General features: G+C 40.9%; 1 protein-coding gene across 15 annotated transcripts in view; it reads left to right on the top strand.

Annotated features, from left to right (window-relative positions):
- Nucleotides 1-17853, top strand: part of LOC135385898 (inositol hexakisphosphate and diphosphoinositol-pentakisphosphate kinase-like) — a 73139-nt gene that overhangs the window by 20939 nt on the left and 34347 nt on the right. For 5 of the 15 annotated variants that reach the window (XM_064615503.1, XM_064615505.1, XM_064615504.1 and 2 more), the window contains 6 exons: nucleotides 5221-5256; nucleotides 8662-8727; nucleotides 13198-13319; nucleotides 13392-13504; nucleotides 16226-16301; nucleotides 17703-17844. In XM_064615503.1, the coding sequence (XP_064471573.1) occupies nucleotides 5221-5256; nucleotides 8662-8727; nucleotides 13198-13319; nucleotides 13392-13504; nucleotides 16226-16301; nucleotides 17703-17844 (555 nt within the window). The remainder of the gene's footprint in view (nucleotides 1-5220; nucleotides 5257-8661; nucleotides 8728-13197; nucleotides 13320-13391; nucleotides 13505-16225; nucleotides 16302-17702; nucleotides 17845-17853) is intronic. The other 10 variants (XM_064615510.1, XM_064615509.1, XM_064615516.1 and 7 more) reach the window with 7 other exon arrangements.

The raw sequence follows: 17853 nt of genomic DNA, 5'->3' as shown, positions 1-17853 counted from the left end.
TGAAGCTGTGAAGGTCACCATGGTGTGCTGCGACTTGTGCAAGGCAGGATAGGCGCCGTGAAATTACTGGGTATTTGATTCGACTTCAAGTATTCGGATTCGCACACCCCTAGAAATTTCACAAGGTTGTCACCCCTGTTTGACGAAATGCAGGTCGCACATTGTCTCTGACTCAACACCGGATAACTGAAAGCAATTGTTTGACATTTTCTTCGGCAGTTCCTCGAAACTTTTGTCCAGACCTGGATACTGAAGCCCAAATAAATGAAGGCAAATTGCATGGACTGAAATATGTTTCCATGTTTCTTGTCCAGACAGCATGGGATACACATAAGTGAAGCCTGGGTAAATGGGGGTCGACTGTGTTCATGAATCTACTGTTAAGTACGTAAGAGCAGTCCTGTATGCATCCTCAGACATTCAGCTGCCTCTTCATAGTATCTTTGGCACATACGTGGTCCTATTCATCACCAAAACAGCTGCAAAGAGAACCAGGAACTAAACACATGTTAATATGCCGATTAAATGATTCTTCTACTTTTGGGTGGGTAGCAATTGAGCTTAAGAATTTTCGTTCCTGTAAAAAACAATACAAATAGGGCTGTGCGAATATTCGACATTTCGAATACGAATAGAATATTTTCAGTATTCATATTCGATTTGATTCGACAACTTTATATTCGCGGCTTTCGAATAAATCGAATACCGTCCAATATTCGAGATTCCCAAATTCACGAGTCTTATGCGCTGAACCAGTACGGGGTTTTCCAGGTGGGAATGCACTATGGCTGTGTATTCTGTGCTCAGGATTTCAGCATCACGCCAGATCATCAAGCGTGTCCGCAAACGATTTCTCAACGCCTGCTCGCCAGTCCGGTAGAACGCGTGTTGTCTTGATCTGCCTCCACTAGCGAAGTGCGTGCAATAGATCGCTGAAATTTTCCGTGAGAAATCCATATAAAATGCATCGGTACATGAGTAAAAACTCTCCAATGCAGAACTACGCTATAGCGGCAGGTTGCATGCGCATGTGCAATCACTATGGGTAGTTTTGTTCCACCATTCTTGTGTGTGGGTTTATGATGTGCACGCACAAGCTGCCTCTCTTTGTCTGATTGAAGTGTTCGAATGCTGCAGCTGAATACGGAATCAATGTCGGAATAGTTCAGTGACATGTGCACTGAAGGATGCATGTGCGTTACGCAGCGTGTAGACATCCAGGCAGTTCCCATTTGGCGAAGGCGCACAGGAGGGAGCGCTTAATGCGCAAATTGCTGGTGACGGCGGAAATGCTTGCCATTATATTCTCCAAATGCTAGCAATGTTCCGCATCTGCGCTGCACGACCATATTAAACTACCCCCAGTATCTCGAGCGAGTCTCTTACAAGCGGTAGTTGTGAACATGAAGGAAGGTGGCCCAACCATCTCGTTTGTCATAAAGCCAAAGCAACCACTGTCACATGAAAGAGCAGCAGCTTTGATGTGAAAGACAGATCAAATGATAGTACTCTGTGTGCGTCCTTTTAGCATTGCGGAACGCGTAGGATCAGGGCTCCAGTGGGAGCAGCAGTGCCTGGTTACAATTAGCCAACACGAACATCATTTTCGAGAGATGATGCGCTGCGTCACTACCACCTGCCATGACATAGGAGGACAGGTTTAAGCCGAAGGGACCAGCGCGATTGAGCGCCCATCACGGTTCATACGCGGATGTCGTGAGCAAGCCATATCTTTTTAAATCTGACCTGCTACCTTCTCACATCCCCCATGGAGCTCAAGATGTTTCTGCTAAGCATGTGGTACATGATAGAGTCAGTCCATAATGTGAACAGCCTGAGTCTGGGACAGTCACACTGCATCAAATACACTGCCTGCCCTTGAGGAATTTACAAAGAGCTCATTTACACTGAAGTTTCAGGTGTACCCCAATGGTGGGGTACACCGGAAACTGTAACAGTGCCAAGTTGTCTTGTCGGAGTGAGAAGCTTTTCCTCATCCTTTCATGGTTGATGCTTCCCTACATATTTCTGTGATTATCAAAATGTGGTTGTATGTGCTGTATGTCCACATTGCAGTAAACTGGGCTGCTTGAAGGCATTATTCTGTTCTATATTCAAAGTCAAATATTCGCAATATTGGTATTCCATTCGTATTCGACATTTTTACTATTCACACAGCCCTGGCCATGACCCATCTCAGATGCAGCTAGTATGTGCTGTCAGGTGTCAGCACATCTAGACCTCATTCAGAATGTTAGTTTGAACTCTGCTTTATCGAACAAAGTCTCTGTACCCCTCGATTTTGAATGAATGGGATTGCACTGTCTTCTGTAGCCATTATTACATGTGTCAGTACAGGAACCAGAGGATGGATTAAAGTAGACAGTACAAAGAAAGGCTAGTTTTGGAAGCTGTTAGGCTTGAAGAAAGTGTTAAATAGATAATTATTTAAAAAAAACAAATACTATTCACATCTCCTGGATGTCCAGCTTACTGAACGCATCCAAAACTATACACATTTGCTCATTGGCATTGCAACAATGCAAATTGAGGGTGATTTTGGAGATTACCCTAATGACAAGGGCCCGGGACTTTATGCACAAGCATATTCCAAAATATGCATGCAAATATGCGGTGCGAAACATCTAAATATGCACCAAATATGCAAAAATATTGTGATGCCGGGAATGTTGCTCCAAAAGCTTTTGCGTAGCTTGGAACTGTGTAAACACGTAAATTGACTAAAAAACATTCTACAAATGAAAACATACATTCTTGGAAGTCGGAGCATACATTCACGCATGCACACTAAGGTATTCCTCATTGGTGATTGCAGTAGGCCACCATAGCCATACTCAAGTTTTCAAAAGAGTGTACATGCAAACACATACATATATATACGTATGCTTTTAGGCATGGGATGATAAAAAAAAACTTCCTGAAATATGGGCAAAAATATTGACTCTGTGTCGCTGGATGTTATTCCGGCAAATTCGCTAGCTATACCTAGCTCATCTGCACTATGTGCCTTCGAGAACGGCCGCTCACATACAGTAGAATCTCGATGATACGAATCTCACGGGGTCGCGGAAAAAATTCGTATCATCCGAAATTCGTATCAAACGAATTAAACCAAAATAAAAATTGAGGCTAGAAAATTGACAGTGACTGTTCATTTTCCGTTACTGTCAATGAAAGAGGTCGGTTGTAACGCATTTGTGTCTCCGTTTTTGGCCAATGCTGCCCGAATACGCGAGATGATTCAAGAGACGTATCACGTGCTTTTCACCCGCGAGTCGCGCGACAGTGTTCTAAAGCGAGCTTCTCCTAAAGCACGCAAGCGTTAGGTGAAGCCGACTTGCGGAATGGTTCAATCCCTTTGATCTTATCTCCACCACCACCACCACCAAAGGCAAGTCATTGCTTGCATTGCGCAACATGATGTAAGGGAGTTCGTGGTGAGGAACGCCCTCCCTTTTCGATAGACGCAGCAGCATGACTCGCGCGCTCTCGCGTCACGGGGGAACGACCGCTGTCGCATCCTCGGCTCATTCGTATCATCCGTAAAGGTAAGATTACGCGTTCGTATCATCCGAACTCTAATACATGGAAGAATAGTCATTCCAGCCGGGACTGGAAAAGAATTCGTATCATCCGTGATCGTATCATCGAGATTCTACTGTACTGCAATACTTTGAGTTCCTTATTTTTGTCAAGCACAACTTCTAGTAACTCCAGGGGACAGGTTTCCAGACTGTTGATGCAAGTAGGAATAAATTAGAGATTAGCACGACAGGCTGCCAAGTCATTTCTTCATGCCAATGTCTTCCAAAAGGTGCCTTCACAAGGTGTGCCAATGTCTTCACAGGGACACACTGATGCTTGTGGCATTTTTCTTTTTAGCTCACTGACTACTTGTCGTACGTTCTTTTTGGATTAGATCTGGGTGCTAGTGGTACTTGCCAAACCCACTGATGGTGCAGCAGTCTAAAGCCCACGAAGCAGTCTAAAAGTAGTGTAGTAACTAGATGTGTAGCTGGAACACGGGTTTTGGCCCCATGACTTTACCTTTGAAATAAATTGAGCAGTGGCAGAAAAAGGAACGGCAAAATGATTCGAATGCGGAGGGCAAATATGTATATTAAAAAAGAAAATACTCTGAAATCCGACTAATATGCAACCAAATGGCGTCGAAATATGACGTAATATGCAATTATATGACACACAAAACACCATAGATTTGTGTCGTCGTGATTGGTAATATGTGGAGAAACGTTAGGATATTCAGTAGAACGCATTATAAAAATATACATTTTGCATGAAGTCCTGGTCCCTATTAATGACACTTCCACACCTTTAGGGTTCCTTTTCTTGTAATCTCTATATAGGCATTTTTCAATTAAGCTGCATGACACGACCTATAGCTCCTTTTTTTTTTTTGCACAGCATTGTTTGTTCTGTTTTGAGCCACCTTTTAAGTGTAAATAACAAAATATCCCTGTGAAGGGTGTACAGGCATTGAAATGCATGTGCACCCACAAATGCACATGTTGACGTGCACTCTTCACTAGGTCACTACATGTAATTGTATCTGCAATCAGTATGCAATTTGCTGCCACAAATAAGTAGAGCCCTTATGAATAGGTGATAGGATACTGATTTGATGTAGGTCTTTTTACAGTATTTTTATGCAGTCATCACTTGGAGTAAAGTTTCATTTTAAAATATGGAGATACAGTATGACCTGCTTATTTTGAGCACAGGTACATCAAATCAATGATTGCATTGAAGTCCTCCCCCAAACCTTCTGCAAAAATTATTTTACTGTTTATCTGGTAGTGGTGGGCAGGGGGACACATAACATATTCGTAACATAATTTGCAAAGTATTCTTACCAAAATCTACAGAAATTAAAAGATTTTTCTATTCCTATAGCATGCGAATGTTGTGTTTGAAACATACAAAATGCATGTGATGTATGTAGATCATCAAGCAGTCACTTCGTTTCCTAAGCATTGTATTTAGCCTATAGGCCGTGAAGCTACATTCCCTCATTTAGCATGTGGCGTGCGAGTGAGTTTAGTTTTCAGAATTTATATCTTTCTTCCTGTTTTTCTCTTCCTTCGTATTGTGACTGCATGCACTGTCTCAAAGCCATTTATATTGCAGAAAATATGTTTCTACTAGCTTATGTATTGTGTTGGATACTTTTTTAAAAAGATGACAACAGACAGTGGAACAAGGGTGTGTTTCCAGGTAAGCTTGAGCATGTCAGCATGTTGTCATATCGTGAGCTATGCATCATCATTTGCTATGCAGGGGGTTGCCACAGGGGATGTATTGCAACAGCAGACAATGTACTCGTATTCATACATATTATGCCAAATTTAGTATTTTACACTAGCAACGTCCTTCAATTAACCAAATTAAATAGTATTTCTCCTACATTATCTCCTTGGTTGTTGGAGCAGCATACATGCAGAATACATTTTGTTTTGAATTTTGTGATCCCTGTAAATGCACAATAAGCAGGTCTTACTGTATGTACTTCCCGAGGAACAGTTATTACAAGTATTTATGCTATACAGTGCATAATTTAGATTTCAGATTTTACAGCCTGCTATCTTTCTGGTGTGCAAAGAATCAGCAAGCCTGATGTCGCTCCGCAAATGTGTGCCACTATCGCATGACCATTTGTGAGGAACTTTTAGTTGGCATAGATATTTTGTATATCTTCGAATCATTACCCTATTCCTCTGTTTGTTATGGTCTCTTGTCTTCCTCCCATGAATCTGACATTTTGCTTGCTTTGAATGTTTGCTCATGATATCTGAACAATCTTTACGCATTTATACACCAAATAATAATATGTATATTATTTCTGAAAGCATGATGGCAGCGAGACACCAAGACAGACTTTTTCATTGTTGTTTCTTATGTATATGTTTCTCCCAAGTTCCATAATTTTCATCTTATTTCTCATGCATATTCTGGGCACCTTTCACTGTACTGCTGTTGCCATATGCGTATAGGTGACATCCTGCTTTCTGCTATGTCTTTGCACATCTGCTTTGCATGCAGTTGTTTGGTGCCAATGATTTCTATCCTTTAATTTCTTATTCTAATCTTGAAGGCTAGAACTTAGACTTATAGCAAAACAAGTCCTTATATGAAAAGTATTTCGTGCCAACAACGTGATACACTTTCTCCATATCCAGATGAAAGAAGCTGTGTGTTCAGGACCATTTGCTGACTCCTTATCATATGAAGAATCAGTTCACAAAAATTTGTGAAAGTATAGTGTGCCAATGAGCATAATTTACCTTTTAGTAATGCAGCTGTGCAAAATTATTATATTAAATATTGATGAAACGTGGTAACCAACATGCTGTAATTTTGCAACTATGTGGATTCTGTGTTATGTCACAGATAGTACAAATATTACTGAGATATGCACTGCAATTTTTCATCGGTGAAAGCTTTCACTATGACAAGGAACGAGCAGAACACCAACACACAGCACTGAACTTGCAACAAATATTGTATAAGTAGTAATTTTCACAATGAACTAATTTTTGCAAAATTTGCAAGCGCTCTTTTCTTCGCAAGTTTAAAGTTACGCAAAATATTCGAACCAGTGGCAGGAAAATATGCGAATGAAATATCTAAGAAATTTTACTCAGGATGAAAGCGTGTATGGGTTTAAGCACGCTGTCACGCCGATCGGCCTTTGTAAAAGTTGCCGCATCTCTATCGAATGCCAATCGTACCTGCTCGACGCGGTGACGAGAATGATGGGAGACAGGGCAATTCGGCAACAACCCAGATACCAGCCGAGTAAGAGCCCCCTAATCGCAGCCTTCTCAGTCAGAAGGGCTCAAAAGGAAGACAAATGCAACGGGTTATAACCCAGTTGTGATACCTTTTGTTAACTTCTTTCTGGAAGTTCAAGGTGCAGTGCCCCTAAGACACCTGATGCAGGGTCTACGCTCTGTGGTACCGCGAAGTTAAGGTTCCGCGAATAATTGCCTGACTGTGGTTCCTCACAAATTTGCGAATTATTGAGCCCGTGAATTTAACCACTTATACAGTACTTCCATTGACAAGAAGAGAATAATTTATAGCTTGGTTTTTCCGCTGTCGACAGACAGAGAAATACATTTAAGCTGATCCTTACCTCTCTTGGGACTGTTCCTTCCTAAAACTTATGTATTTTGTCGAAATGAAACACAAAGGCATGACTTATACAATTGTTTCTTATCTGCTAGCTTCCTCACAAAGTAGGGTGCCCTTACCCCAACATTGTTTTACGATTTTTGTTTTTGCAAATAGCGGAAAGCATCCGGAGCAGAATTTTAGGCGCTCATGAAGTCTACCTTGTTAATTGTTTATTCTGTTGTGTGCTGTTAATCTGGTGTTGATAAGTGGTTTGCCACAAGTGGTTTGGCCGGTATAAACCTTTGCAGAGGTATAGAGGGATTTCATAAGCTACATTTTTTCCGCACTGAATATCCCTATTTGTATGCCTAATTTTATATCCTAACCTTTCCCATCTGCAGCTACCAACTTTTCTTGGTAATGAGCTCAAACGTATTCCCTTTCTAAAGACTGTTCGTACTCCAAATTTTCTTGCAAATTTCTTTATGTGGTGGGAGGCAGAATGCACATACGGTATCACAGCCACATTTTAAAGCTCCTTAAAGGATCACTGAGGTGACATCTAACATGACCCGCTGCCCTGTTTCATCCGTCAAGCTGTCCAGCAGGCGTCACCATGCAAAATATTTTCGCTGTGCAGCGTATTGTCACTTGCAACAAAAAAATTAATGGGGCTCACCTTGCTGCTCCGTTAATGTATTTTAAAAATTTTTAATGCGGTATATTTAGTTTTCTTTGGTTTATATATCTGAAAACTCTGTTCAGATACATATATCATATGCTTCGTGATGCTAACACGGAATAAAAAAATAATAAAAAACAATAGATTATCATCAAAAAGCATAAAAAAGGCATAAAAGCATGGGAAATAAATAGAGCCTGAAGTTTTAGGGTTTTACCCGATTCTTCCCCGAATTTGCACCCCGAATTGAAGGTTGCCTCTTTAGGGTGAAACCCGATTTTTGCCTGGCAAATTGCCCTCACTTGGATGTCTGTAGGAATGCACTAACTTACTTGTTTGGCAGCAAATGCAGTTACATCACCGTTTGTACTAAATCACTACAGTTACTTTGAGTAATTGAGCCCGATTTCCCCCCGAATTTAGCCTACTGGAAGTTTTTTCACCGGAATTCGCATGAATTTAGTGCACATGTTTATTTACCTGATTTTTCCCCCCGAATTTAGAAAAAAATATTTCCCGAAAACTTCAGGTTCTAGCTATAAATTGTTGTCTTCTGGTCAGTAAGTGTATTTGGTGAAAGTTTAGTGCTATGTGTTGGTGTTCTGTTTGTCCCTTGTCATAGTGGTTTCTTGAAAGACTGCACTGAAATCTTTTACGGCTTTTAATGATGTATTCCTGTGCATTCCTATTGTATTGGATTAGCCAACAGGCCTGGATTCTTACGCTTATGGACCAATTTTTCATCATTTGTATTCCCTGCATAATCTTTGCTGCGTACTTGAAAGTCGGTGTTCGTAACTCTTAGTCCCCGCTTTCCTCAGACTCAAGGATATGTTGCCTGTCTCAAGATCACACCAGCTCACTTGCATCATCCTACTATGCTCATAGTAATGTATATTTTTATAATTTCTGTGAGATAGTGCCAAAGATAAGGCACATTCATTAGGAGAAAAGCAAGAAATAAATGATCCAAGCATGAATATATCAGAATTAAAATTTTTGTAGTGGATTTGTAACATCTTTGACAGTATTTTCATTCACACTTGTTTTTGGAGTCCAGACATATGACAAGGTAATTAGCTTGTTCATACTACTCAGTGCTCCAGTTTATGGCATTGGTCCCAGCAACATAAATTGTTCACCAAATAGCCATCCACGAAAGGTCCTTATCACACAATGCCTTTCTTCCGGATCTGACAAAAGAGTATAACTCATCTCCATCACCCTCTATGCACATAAGGCAAGGATAATTTCCATTGGTAGGAATATTTTGCAATTTGTACAAAAAGGAAATTACATATATGCATACATCCTGCCCCAATAATGCACCTCAAATGGTATATAGACTTTCTTTTTCATGAAAATGTAAAAACATATTTTGCTAGTGAACGTTCTACATTTGCACAAAAGACAGAGACACAAGTGAAAAAGGTTCTTGCACATTCATTAGACAATGGCAAAAGGAACCTTTCTAATCTATCAGTTAGACCTCAATGTATCACGAGTACCGTAATTTCACGCGTATTAGCCACAGCTTATGCGGGGATTTTTTTTTTTTTTTTTTTGTGGGTGCTCTGCGGCTTATCCACCGGTATGGCTTATCTGATGACTATTATTCCGGGGTATTTTCCCCATACCCCGGTTTTAACGAAAGCACTGTCAGTGTCTCCGGAACGGCACTGCCCTGCCAATGCATGAACAATGCAAAACAGGGGCGCGTTCACATTAAAGTAGACTGGTTCCTGGTTCACCCATGCAGCTTTAACGAAAGGGGTGATAGTGATTCATGTCTTCTGGAAGACCACTGACCCGCCGATCCATAAAAAAAAAACACACAACAAGGGCACAATCAGATCTTAGTAGAACACTAGAACTGACCTCCTTTGTTGTACACCATGCTGACCCCCAAATGTGGACCACAAGGTTTGTGGCATTCTCTACAGTCTCCTTTGTCGAACGACCAGCAGGAAGGGTCGAATAAGTGATATCCATTTTAATTGATTGATTTTATATCTGCACCACTGGTTTACCGCACAAATCAGTGGCGTCGTATTGCCTGTGGCTTATCTGCGATTGCAGCTTATCTGCCGGAAAATTTTCAAAATGTTCCTAAAAACGGGTTCTGCGGCTTATCTGTGGTGCGGCTTATGCGCGTGAAATTACGGTAATTTTGCTGCTCTTTGTATCTTTTGCTTTTGGCCTCTGTGTGTGTCTGTGTGTGTGTATGTGCCCCTGAAGCATGGACTACCAACACTTTATGTAAAAGTCTCCAAAAGTTGTTTGACTAACTCTACGAGAAGTACAGTATTGTACTGGGTAAAGTGTAAGATTTGTTGCTGTGGAATACTGCTTTAACCTAGAGTGTACATCTGTCCAATCATTTACGTGGCTGACACTTATGATGTAAAATTTGGTGTTACGGAACATAACGGGTCCGGGAGTGTAGAGCCAGAAAATCTGCAAAGCAACCTTCTATGTCTACGGCTTCTCCACCAGTTTCGTCCCAACGCTCTCAAACCTGCTCCATCACTACGCAGTGGCCGTCAGTGTTGTCTGCGATTTTCTGAAATCCGGGCAGGTTGATGATTCATATTAAAAGCGATAAAAACTCCCACTGTGAGTGGACAACGAAAAGGACAAAGGACAGACAAACACAGCACTGTGCCAAACCAAAGACTTTTATTCGTGAAACATCCCCTCTTTTATAATACAACAATCCTCTCCCCTTCCTTCTCCTGTCGAACATTCCATCCAGAGCCGATTTCATTTAGAACATTCCGGAACAGATTATTCAGTTGAAGATTTAGGTGATCAGCATCTGGAGCATGTGGTGATAATGGTAGGCTGCCAAGAAGTTGATGGAAGCCTAGACCTCACAAAAAATGTACCCAAATATGACCACAAGGCAGGCGCATGGTTGAAAGGGTGAGGGTCGACGTTGTACAGACTGAGAGCACGTTGCATCCCCGATGGCTGCAAGAAGTTGTCTTGATGCACTGTGCGATACTGATGTCCAAGACCTTCGTAGCTTCACTGCCCGATGCAGGCTACCTCGTGCCCTGACATTGTTTCATCCACAAAGGAGTGGGCGTGTCCTGCAACGCATTGACTACGATGCAAACAGCACGACTGGCAACCTGTACACATGCACTGTCTCTTAGTGCCATCCCAGAGAGGCTGGTGTTTGTCTCTGCTCATGAGGGGAGGTAAATTGTGTAGAAACCTAGTTGTGAAGGGCATCCATCCATGTGGGCCTCACTTCGAGAGGACTTTCTCAAAAAAAGGCCATGTGCATGTCACATGGGCCATTACCTATCCCCTTATTTGGGCGAAGGACTAATTAGGCTGCTACCCGGGTACGTGGGGAAAGCGAGAAACTGCAGAGCCACACAGACAGTTTACCTTCGTGCATAGTGTATAGCCACGTCAGACAAAAAATTGTTTTGGTAGGGAACTGCCTACTACGTACATATTACGTTGCTCATTTAATAACCAGTTAGCATAGCTTGGCTAATCCATCAGCTAATTTGCTGTATTTGTCATGAAATGGATACAGATCAGTCTAGCAATGATGGACTCCTTTCAGTTAACTCTTTTGTCTAGAAGAGTAACGAAATTTGGGCTTGTTGGTATGAGACCATATTGCTGCTGAGCGCTAAAAAGACGGAGACATAAGTGAGGGACACAGCACATGCGCTAGCACATGTGTTGTGTCCCTCTCTTATATCTTCGTCTCTTTAGCACTCAGCAGCAATATGGTCTTTTTTTCTAATTAGTTCACAACTAGTTGTACTATCCCTTTATCGGAATCTCTTTAAACGGAACCTCAAGGGACCTGGAAAATCTGGCTACAGCTGGCTAACCTTTTCAGTGACTTCCATCTTTCATCGTTAATTTCTTCAGCACTTGAGCCTTTGTATGTATTTGTCCTTTCTATGTGTTCCAGCATCGGAACATCAGTTCTCTCATGTCTGGAAAATCTGTTCCGTTTATCAGGAGTTCCATTTAGTGAATTGTGTGTGAGATGTTAAATGGTGTAATTTCCAAGAGTGCAGAAGCTGTAAGCAGTCTTTATGCACATCACTGCATCAAAGACAAGGAATACACACACAAGTTTCAACTTTATTCTAGTCCTCATTGAGATGTTCCACCTTCACATGAACAATTGGCCCATTCATTGGGATATTCTGACTTTGGGCACGCTTTATCCACAGTTGCAAGCATTTTCAAGCTCTTCGTAGTCACCGAGTCCAATTCTTTTTCTTTGCGGTCAAAATCGTGAAGCGCTAAAGGCATCACACAGCTTGTCCTTTTCGCTAAGAATTCTTGTTAGCATACTTTTCGGCATCCCTTACTTCATCGCAAGAGCCGTTTTTGTGTAGCAACCACTCTCAAAATTGTTGATAACTTCGATCTTGCTGTGGAGATCAAGAGTATGATGCACACGCTTCTGCAATGCTGTTGGAAATGGCATTTACAACCTTTAACATGCTAATCCTAATCATGGCCGTAGCGGAAGCGGAGAGCTCAAGCCGCGATGCGTGTAGCGATGAAGCTTTGAAATGTTCAGTTGGTTACGTTTACGGTTTTCTGTTCCGTTTACCCAGTGGTGCAAAAATTTTCTTTCTGTTTAACGGGAAAATTTTTTCAATAAATTCGAATCTAAACAACCTTGCGGCTTTTGTTCCGTTAAAGCAGTAATTACGTTTAAGAGGTTTCCGTTTAGTGAGATTCCACTGTATTCATAAGAATCTGCCTGCATGTATGTTTTTTTTTCTTCTTCAAACTATTTAATAGAATTCTTGTTTGTGGACATGGAGGTTAAGTGTAGTGGTGAACATGGCTGCAGTGGGTCTGACTTACACAAATTTGATGTAAAACAACACAACCTGTCGAATTACCATCATGCAAAAGAAAAACTCCTGTACCTTTTTCTTCTTTCCTTTGGGTGTCAGAAAAGTTTGGTTTTTGTGATGGGAATACCATCTTGGGTCTGGCATCTCTTGTCTATGTCTTGGGCTTGTGGTGGTGGCATGGTTGATGCAAGTCATTGCAGATGTGTTACAAATATTATCTTGCAGCTCATGTTTGTCAGTCAATTCGATGTCTCCCTTTCATCGCTGCTTCACCCTCTGAATGTCTAGTTCATAATGGAGGTCTGGTATGCCATGTGTGGTGGGATAACATACTGAATGTCAAGACTCTACCAAGATATATAATTGCATGCTGTTGCCACTTCCGATGACCAGGTGTAACTTAGCATGCAAGCAACAGTTTTGCCTGAATTAATGGTTCAGCGAAAGAGAAGTTTCCTATGTGCTACTGTTATTATTTTATGATGCTCTGACCTGCTATAGGTGAATACGCTGGTACTCGAGGCTTGGGGTTGCTACGCCTGCACAGCACTTTCCGTCACGATCTGAAGATCTATGCATCGGATGAAGGTCGTGTACAAATGACAGCAGCTGCCTTCGCAAAGGTAAATCTTCTACTGTTGTTTCAGCATGTGACACTTTCCGGAGAAGTGCCTTTAAAATGGTGACACATGCAGGGACTCTTGGCACTGGAAGGAGAACTGACACCCATACTGGTTCAGATGGTGAAATCTGCAAACACAAATGGTTTATTGGATAATGACTGTGACTCAAGCAAGTACCAGAATATGTAAGACCTATAACACATTTAATTTGTTCACTAGATTCTGTTCTTTGATGTACACTGCAGTGTGGAAAAATTGGGAAGCCCCTGTGCTCAGTCTGGCTGTGTAGCAAATGTGTATTTTTGCTGAGTACAAGATCACCTAATAATAACCCTTTCATATGTAAAAATGAAGAGAAAAAAAAAAGAGGTTTTGATGACGGAAGGCTTGCCTGTTCATCATCATGTTCAGTGCCGTTGTCATTTTTGTACTCCAAAGGGCATCTTCATACATACATCATATACATACGTGCAGCAGTCACTCATTGTAATGTACAGCATAGAACTGTTTCAAGAAGCTGCCTGCATGCAAAAATGTGTATCGCAAATAATGTGAAATGCTTGTATGGCCATTAGTATTAAATTCTAAACATATACGTGTACTAATGCATGTTTACAATCAAATGCAACCAGGTACAGTGTTAAATAGTTTCCCCAGCAGCTCTGTAGCGGGATTCAGTTCCAAGACAAGTGCACGTTTCATGATGAACCTTTTTGGGTCAAACCTTATTGCACTTATTGGTGAGCATGCATGAGGTACCATCATGGGCAGGGAAGTGAGGAAAGTGAAGTTACGACAGAAATGCTATGGTTCCTGAGACATCAAACTTGTCTTGCTCAAGGCAAAATATTTTACCAAATGGACAAGCATGACTGCTTCTTTCTTTGCAAAGATAGCGCTCATTCTCTGCAGCAAACATCATTCTCAGTGTGATGTATAGAAAAGTATCGAAATGAGCAACATAGAGCATACACTAATCAATGGATTGTGTTAATGTTTGCTCTTTGCCATGGGTGTGACTAGTAAGTGCAACTTTTATCTACCTCGCTCAGGTGAGTAGACCCTCCATACACCTCCAGAGGTGTGTTTTTGCAAGCTCAGACTAAAGGTCTCATTGTTATTAACTTCTGTTATCAGCTTTACGTGTTCCTCTCTATTTCCTGCATTGATTCTCAATATCGAACACATGGCATTAAGCAGTATTGTGGAGTATCCTGTACATCCGACATGTTGATTCAGCCCAAGTGTGCTGCTAATGAAGATGTACTGAAACAATACAACTGCATGGGTGACAGTGCTCATAAAACCTCCATAGCTTATTATGTCACTGCATGCCTTATTGGTAAAAATTTTATATTAGCTAGCAAACACTATTATAGACAGTAACTCCTTTGTAACTTACATACTTTCACAGAAATGTCATTTCATTAGCTTAAAGGTAAACTTGTCCCTCTTGTCCTGAAGAAGTTCGAGCCTCTGCCACAACAGTGGCATCGTTTATACCTCATAAACAGCACTACAGCTATTTAGCAGTTTGTGTATGTCTTCTTTCCCATATTATTTCTGTCCGCAGCTCACCTAATTTTCGCTTGTTTCACTTCATGACCATCTGTTGTTTCGCTTTTTTAACAGATGTGTACAAGAAAGCTTTGTGATCTCTTCTACTTTTTCTGTTTGTTCATCTGCATTATTTTCCCTGCCTGCACTCTATGTACTAGCAGGCCCTAGATTGAGTTTTTCTGTTAATGCCTCAGCCAAAGCTCTGGAACAAGTATTTCTGCTGATGTTTTAGTTTCTACATCTGTAAAGACGCGAGGATATAATATGTTAACTTTTTACTGCTAGAAAAAAATTGACCTGCTATCCCGATTTTCTTTTCTCTAAAATTTGTGCAATCATCATTGTAGGCCCATTATCAACTAAAATAAAATTATAAATTACATTGAATTGTACATCGAATTAAAACCTTATCACCATGAGCTCACAAAAACATTTCAGCATCAAATGGTACTGCCTACAGATCCTTTTACAACATAGCTTTTGTTCTAATGAGTTATTGACACGTTTATGGACATTATGAACATGAGGCATCCTTTCTTAATGGGTTTCACAATTTAATACATGTGGTATTCTTACTAAATAGAATGAATATGCTCAAATCATAGTAGTTTTAGCTTGTTCTTTTCTTTTTTTTTTCTCTGTCGCTTACTCTTTACTGTTGATCACTTAATGCTACCCTGGGAGGCTGTCTTACTTGGCATGAGAGACATTACATGGAGAAAATCACCTCGCGGATGTGAAGACAGAGGCTTAAAGGGGTTGTAACACTTTGATAGATGTGTTTGATTACATCATGCACACATTGTACTGCACTCCAGAGTAAAGGAGTGAGGAAAAAAGAATTATTCTTCTGTGTGTCATACTTGGCGAGATACAAACCCTCAAACACACGCCTGAGTAAAGCACAGACGTCACAGACCTTAGAGCTGCGGCCACTCCCATTTGTAACTGTAAGAAGTTGACCTCTCTCGCACTGCTTCACTGGTGGCGATGCGCACTGATGTCAGGGCCAGGTGAGTTTTGGTATTTGTAGTGCCAATTTTCTGCACTTCTATTAAGCTCTTCGCCGTGAATTGGAATGCAGGCTCACATTGGTGCAAAGAACTGTGCTTTACATTTATTGGGGATAACCTGGGAAGATGTGTTGCAACCCCTTTATGTTGTGAGAGCTCTGTGTTGCAAGTTTTTAATCTGGTTTGGTTTGCTTCTGTGTTCTGAACACCTCACAACTATCATTGCTTTTCTAAAGCTTGTACCTGGGCAATTGCTACTGTGAAAGTCACCATCTTCATTCTAACATCTGGAGAAGTAGCATGCTGTTGACAGTGTTCTTTAATCATTGAAAGCAATTACAGGGTGAAGCAACGTCTGCATGAAGCATTCCAGGTGGACCGCAACTTCACAGAAGAAGACTATGAGAAGGTATACTACCTAGTGCTTCAATGCCTTGTGCACAATGCATATATTTTTGCACAGATTGAGAAGTTACCCATCAAAAAGAACTCGTTACAAGTTAAGTTAACGTGTGAAAAATGTAACTAAGTTAATAACGAAGTTCTTTAGCCTGAAATGTAACTCGCAGTTACTGAGTTACTTAAAAAAAGAACAAGTTACTTCCAAGTTACTTCGGACACACAATGGCACGCACCTTCAGTAGCCTGCGGAGAAGTGCAACACGCTTTGCGTCATTTCAATGGCAGCGGTTCTTACTTCCTGAATAAAATACTGTCATTGATTGAATATCACGTTTTATGGCAAAAGATGCCATGAACGAACCTGAGAGAAAGGAAGAAAACATGTGCACGTGAGTGAAAAGCGAATTAAAAATAACTTGGATCTTAACTTAAGTTACTTTGGCAAAGTTACCTGAAAAAGGAACGAGTTCCTCTGAAAGTTATAACGGCTCAAAAGTACCGAGTTAAGTTACAAGCTACCAAAAAAAGGAACTTAGTTACACTAACGAGTTACTTGTAACGAGTTACCTCGAACTCTGTATTTTTGTACTTCTAAGTAGCTCAATTGGGGAAACATTTTTTAATGTAGGAATGTATAGAGGGGGACATTACACTCACGCATGAGTATCTGTTCCCTTAAAATTGTCACACTATTCCACACCTTGTGGAATTTGGTCATAGCTGTCAATTGTAAGCTACCAGGGCCCGCTTGCACGAAAAACTCTGAGTGCAACACTCAACGAGTGTTCCACTCAAAGAGTTTCGTGCAAGCGACCTAGACCAGTAGTCCTGGAGGCCCAGGATTTCTCATCAACTGCTTCTTCTCAAGAGTACTGCATGTAATATCACGAACATATCAACAAAAGTCATGCAATCTAGTTTTGGGACTGACTTTTTTCCCGGGTAGCTAAAGTGCAGAAAGGTGTCTGTACTAGAAATCAGTATCTCCTGCATTATCCCTGTCTAAGTATCCCCCCTGAATGTCTACCTGCTGTGTACATTGCATTCCTCAATAAAGGAGACTGTTCTGCAGCATGTATGCAACAATTTCTGTTTCTATTTCGAGGAAGACTGGTCCTGAAATGTATGAAATGTTCTAAGAATCTTTCTGTAATAGCTGACATTAGAGCATTCCTGTTGGCACAATTAGGGCGATGTCATATACAAATGCTAGCACTGTCACTCTTGTTTCAAATGCAGTGACTGGTTGTTGTTACTGTTTCTAGTCAGATCCCATGTGATTGATTTGTCTCTAAATGCCTAAGTCACTGCAAGTTGAGATACAGTTTCTGAAGAGAGTGTAATAAACTTTATCCTGTTAGTAGTAATGCTAATAGTACATCTCAGTGTGTTGCTTTTATTTCCACAGCTGAATCCAACACATGCAAGGTCCATTCAGAATGCTTTGCAGTTCATCACAAACCCAGTACAAACATGTCAACATGTGTATGAAATCATACAGGAACTGATAAAACTGATAAAATGTCGAGCGGATGAAAGCAAGGCTCAAGGTGTGTCTT

The sequence above is a fragment of the Ornithodoros turicata genome, chromosome 2 (genome assembly GCF_037126465.1).
Source record: "Ornithodoros turicata isolate Travis chromosome 2, ASM3712646v1, whole genome shotgun sequence".
In the NCBI taxonomy this organism is placed as follows: domain Eukaryota; kingdom Metazoa; phylum Arthropoda; class Arachnida; order Ixodida; family Argasidae; genus Ornithodoros; species Ornithodoros turicata.
The sequence above is the reverse complement of the archived record's forward strand: the minus strand, read 5'-3'. Positions and strand labels throughout refer to the sequence as shown.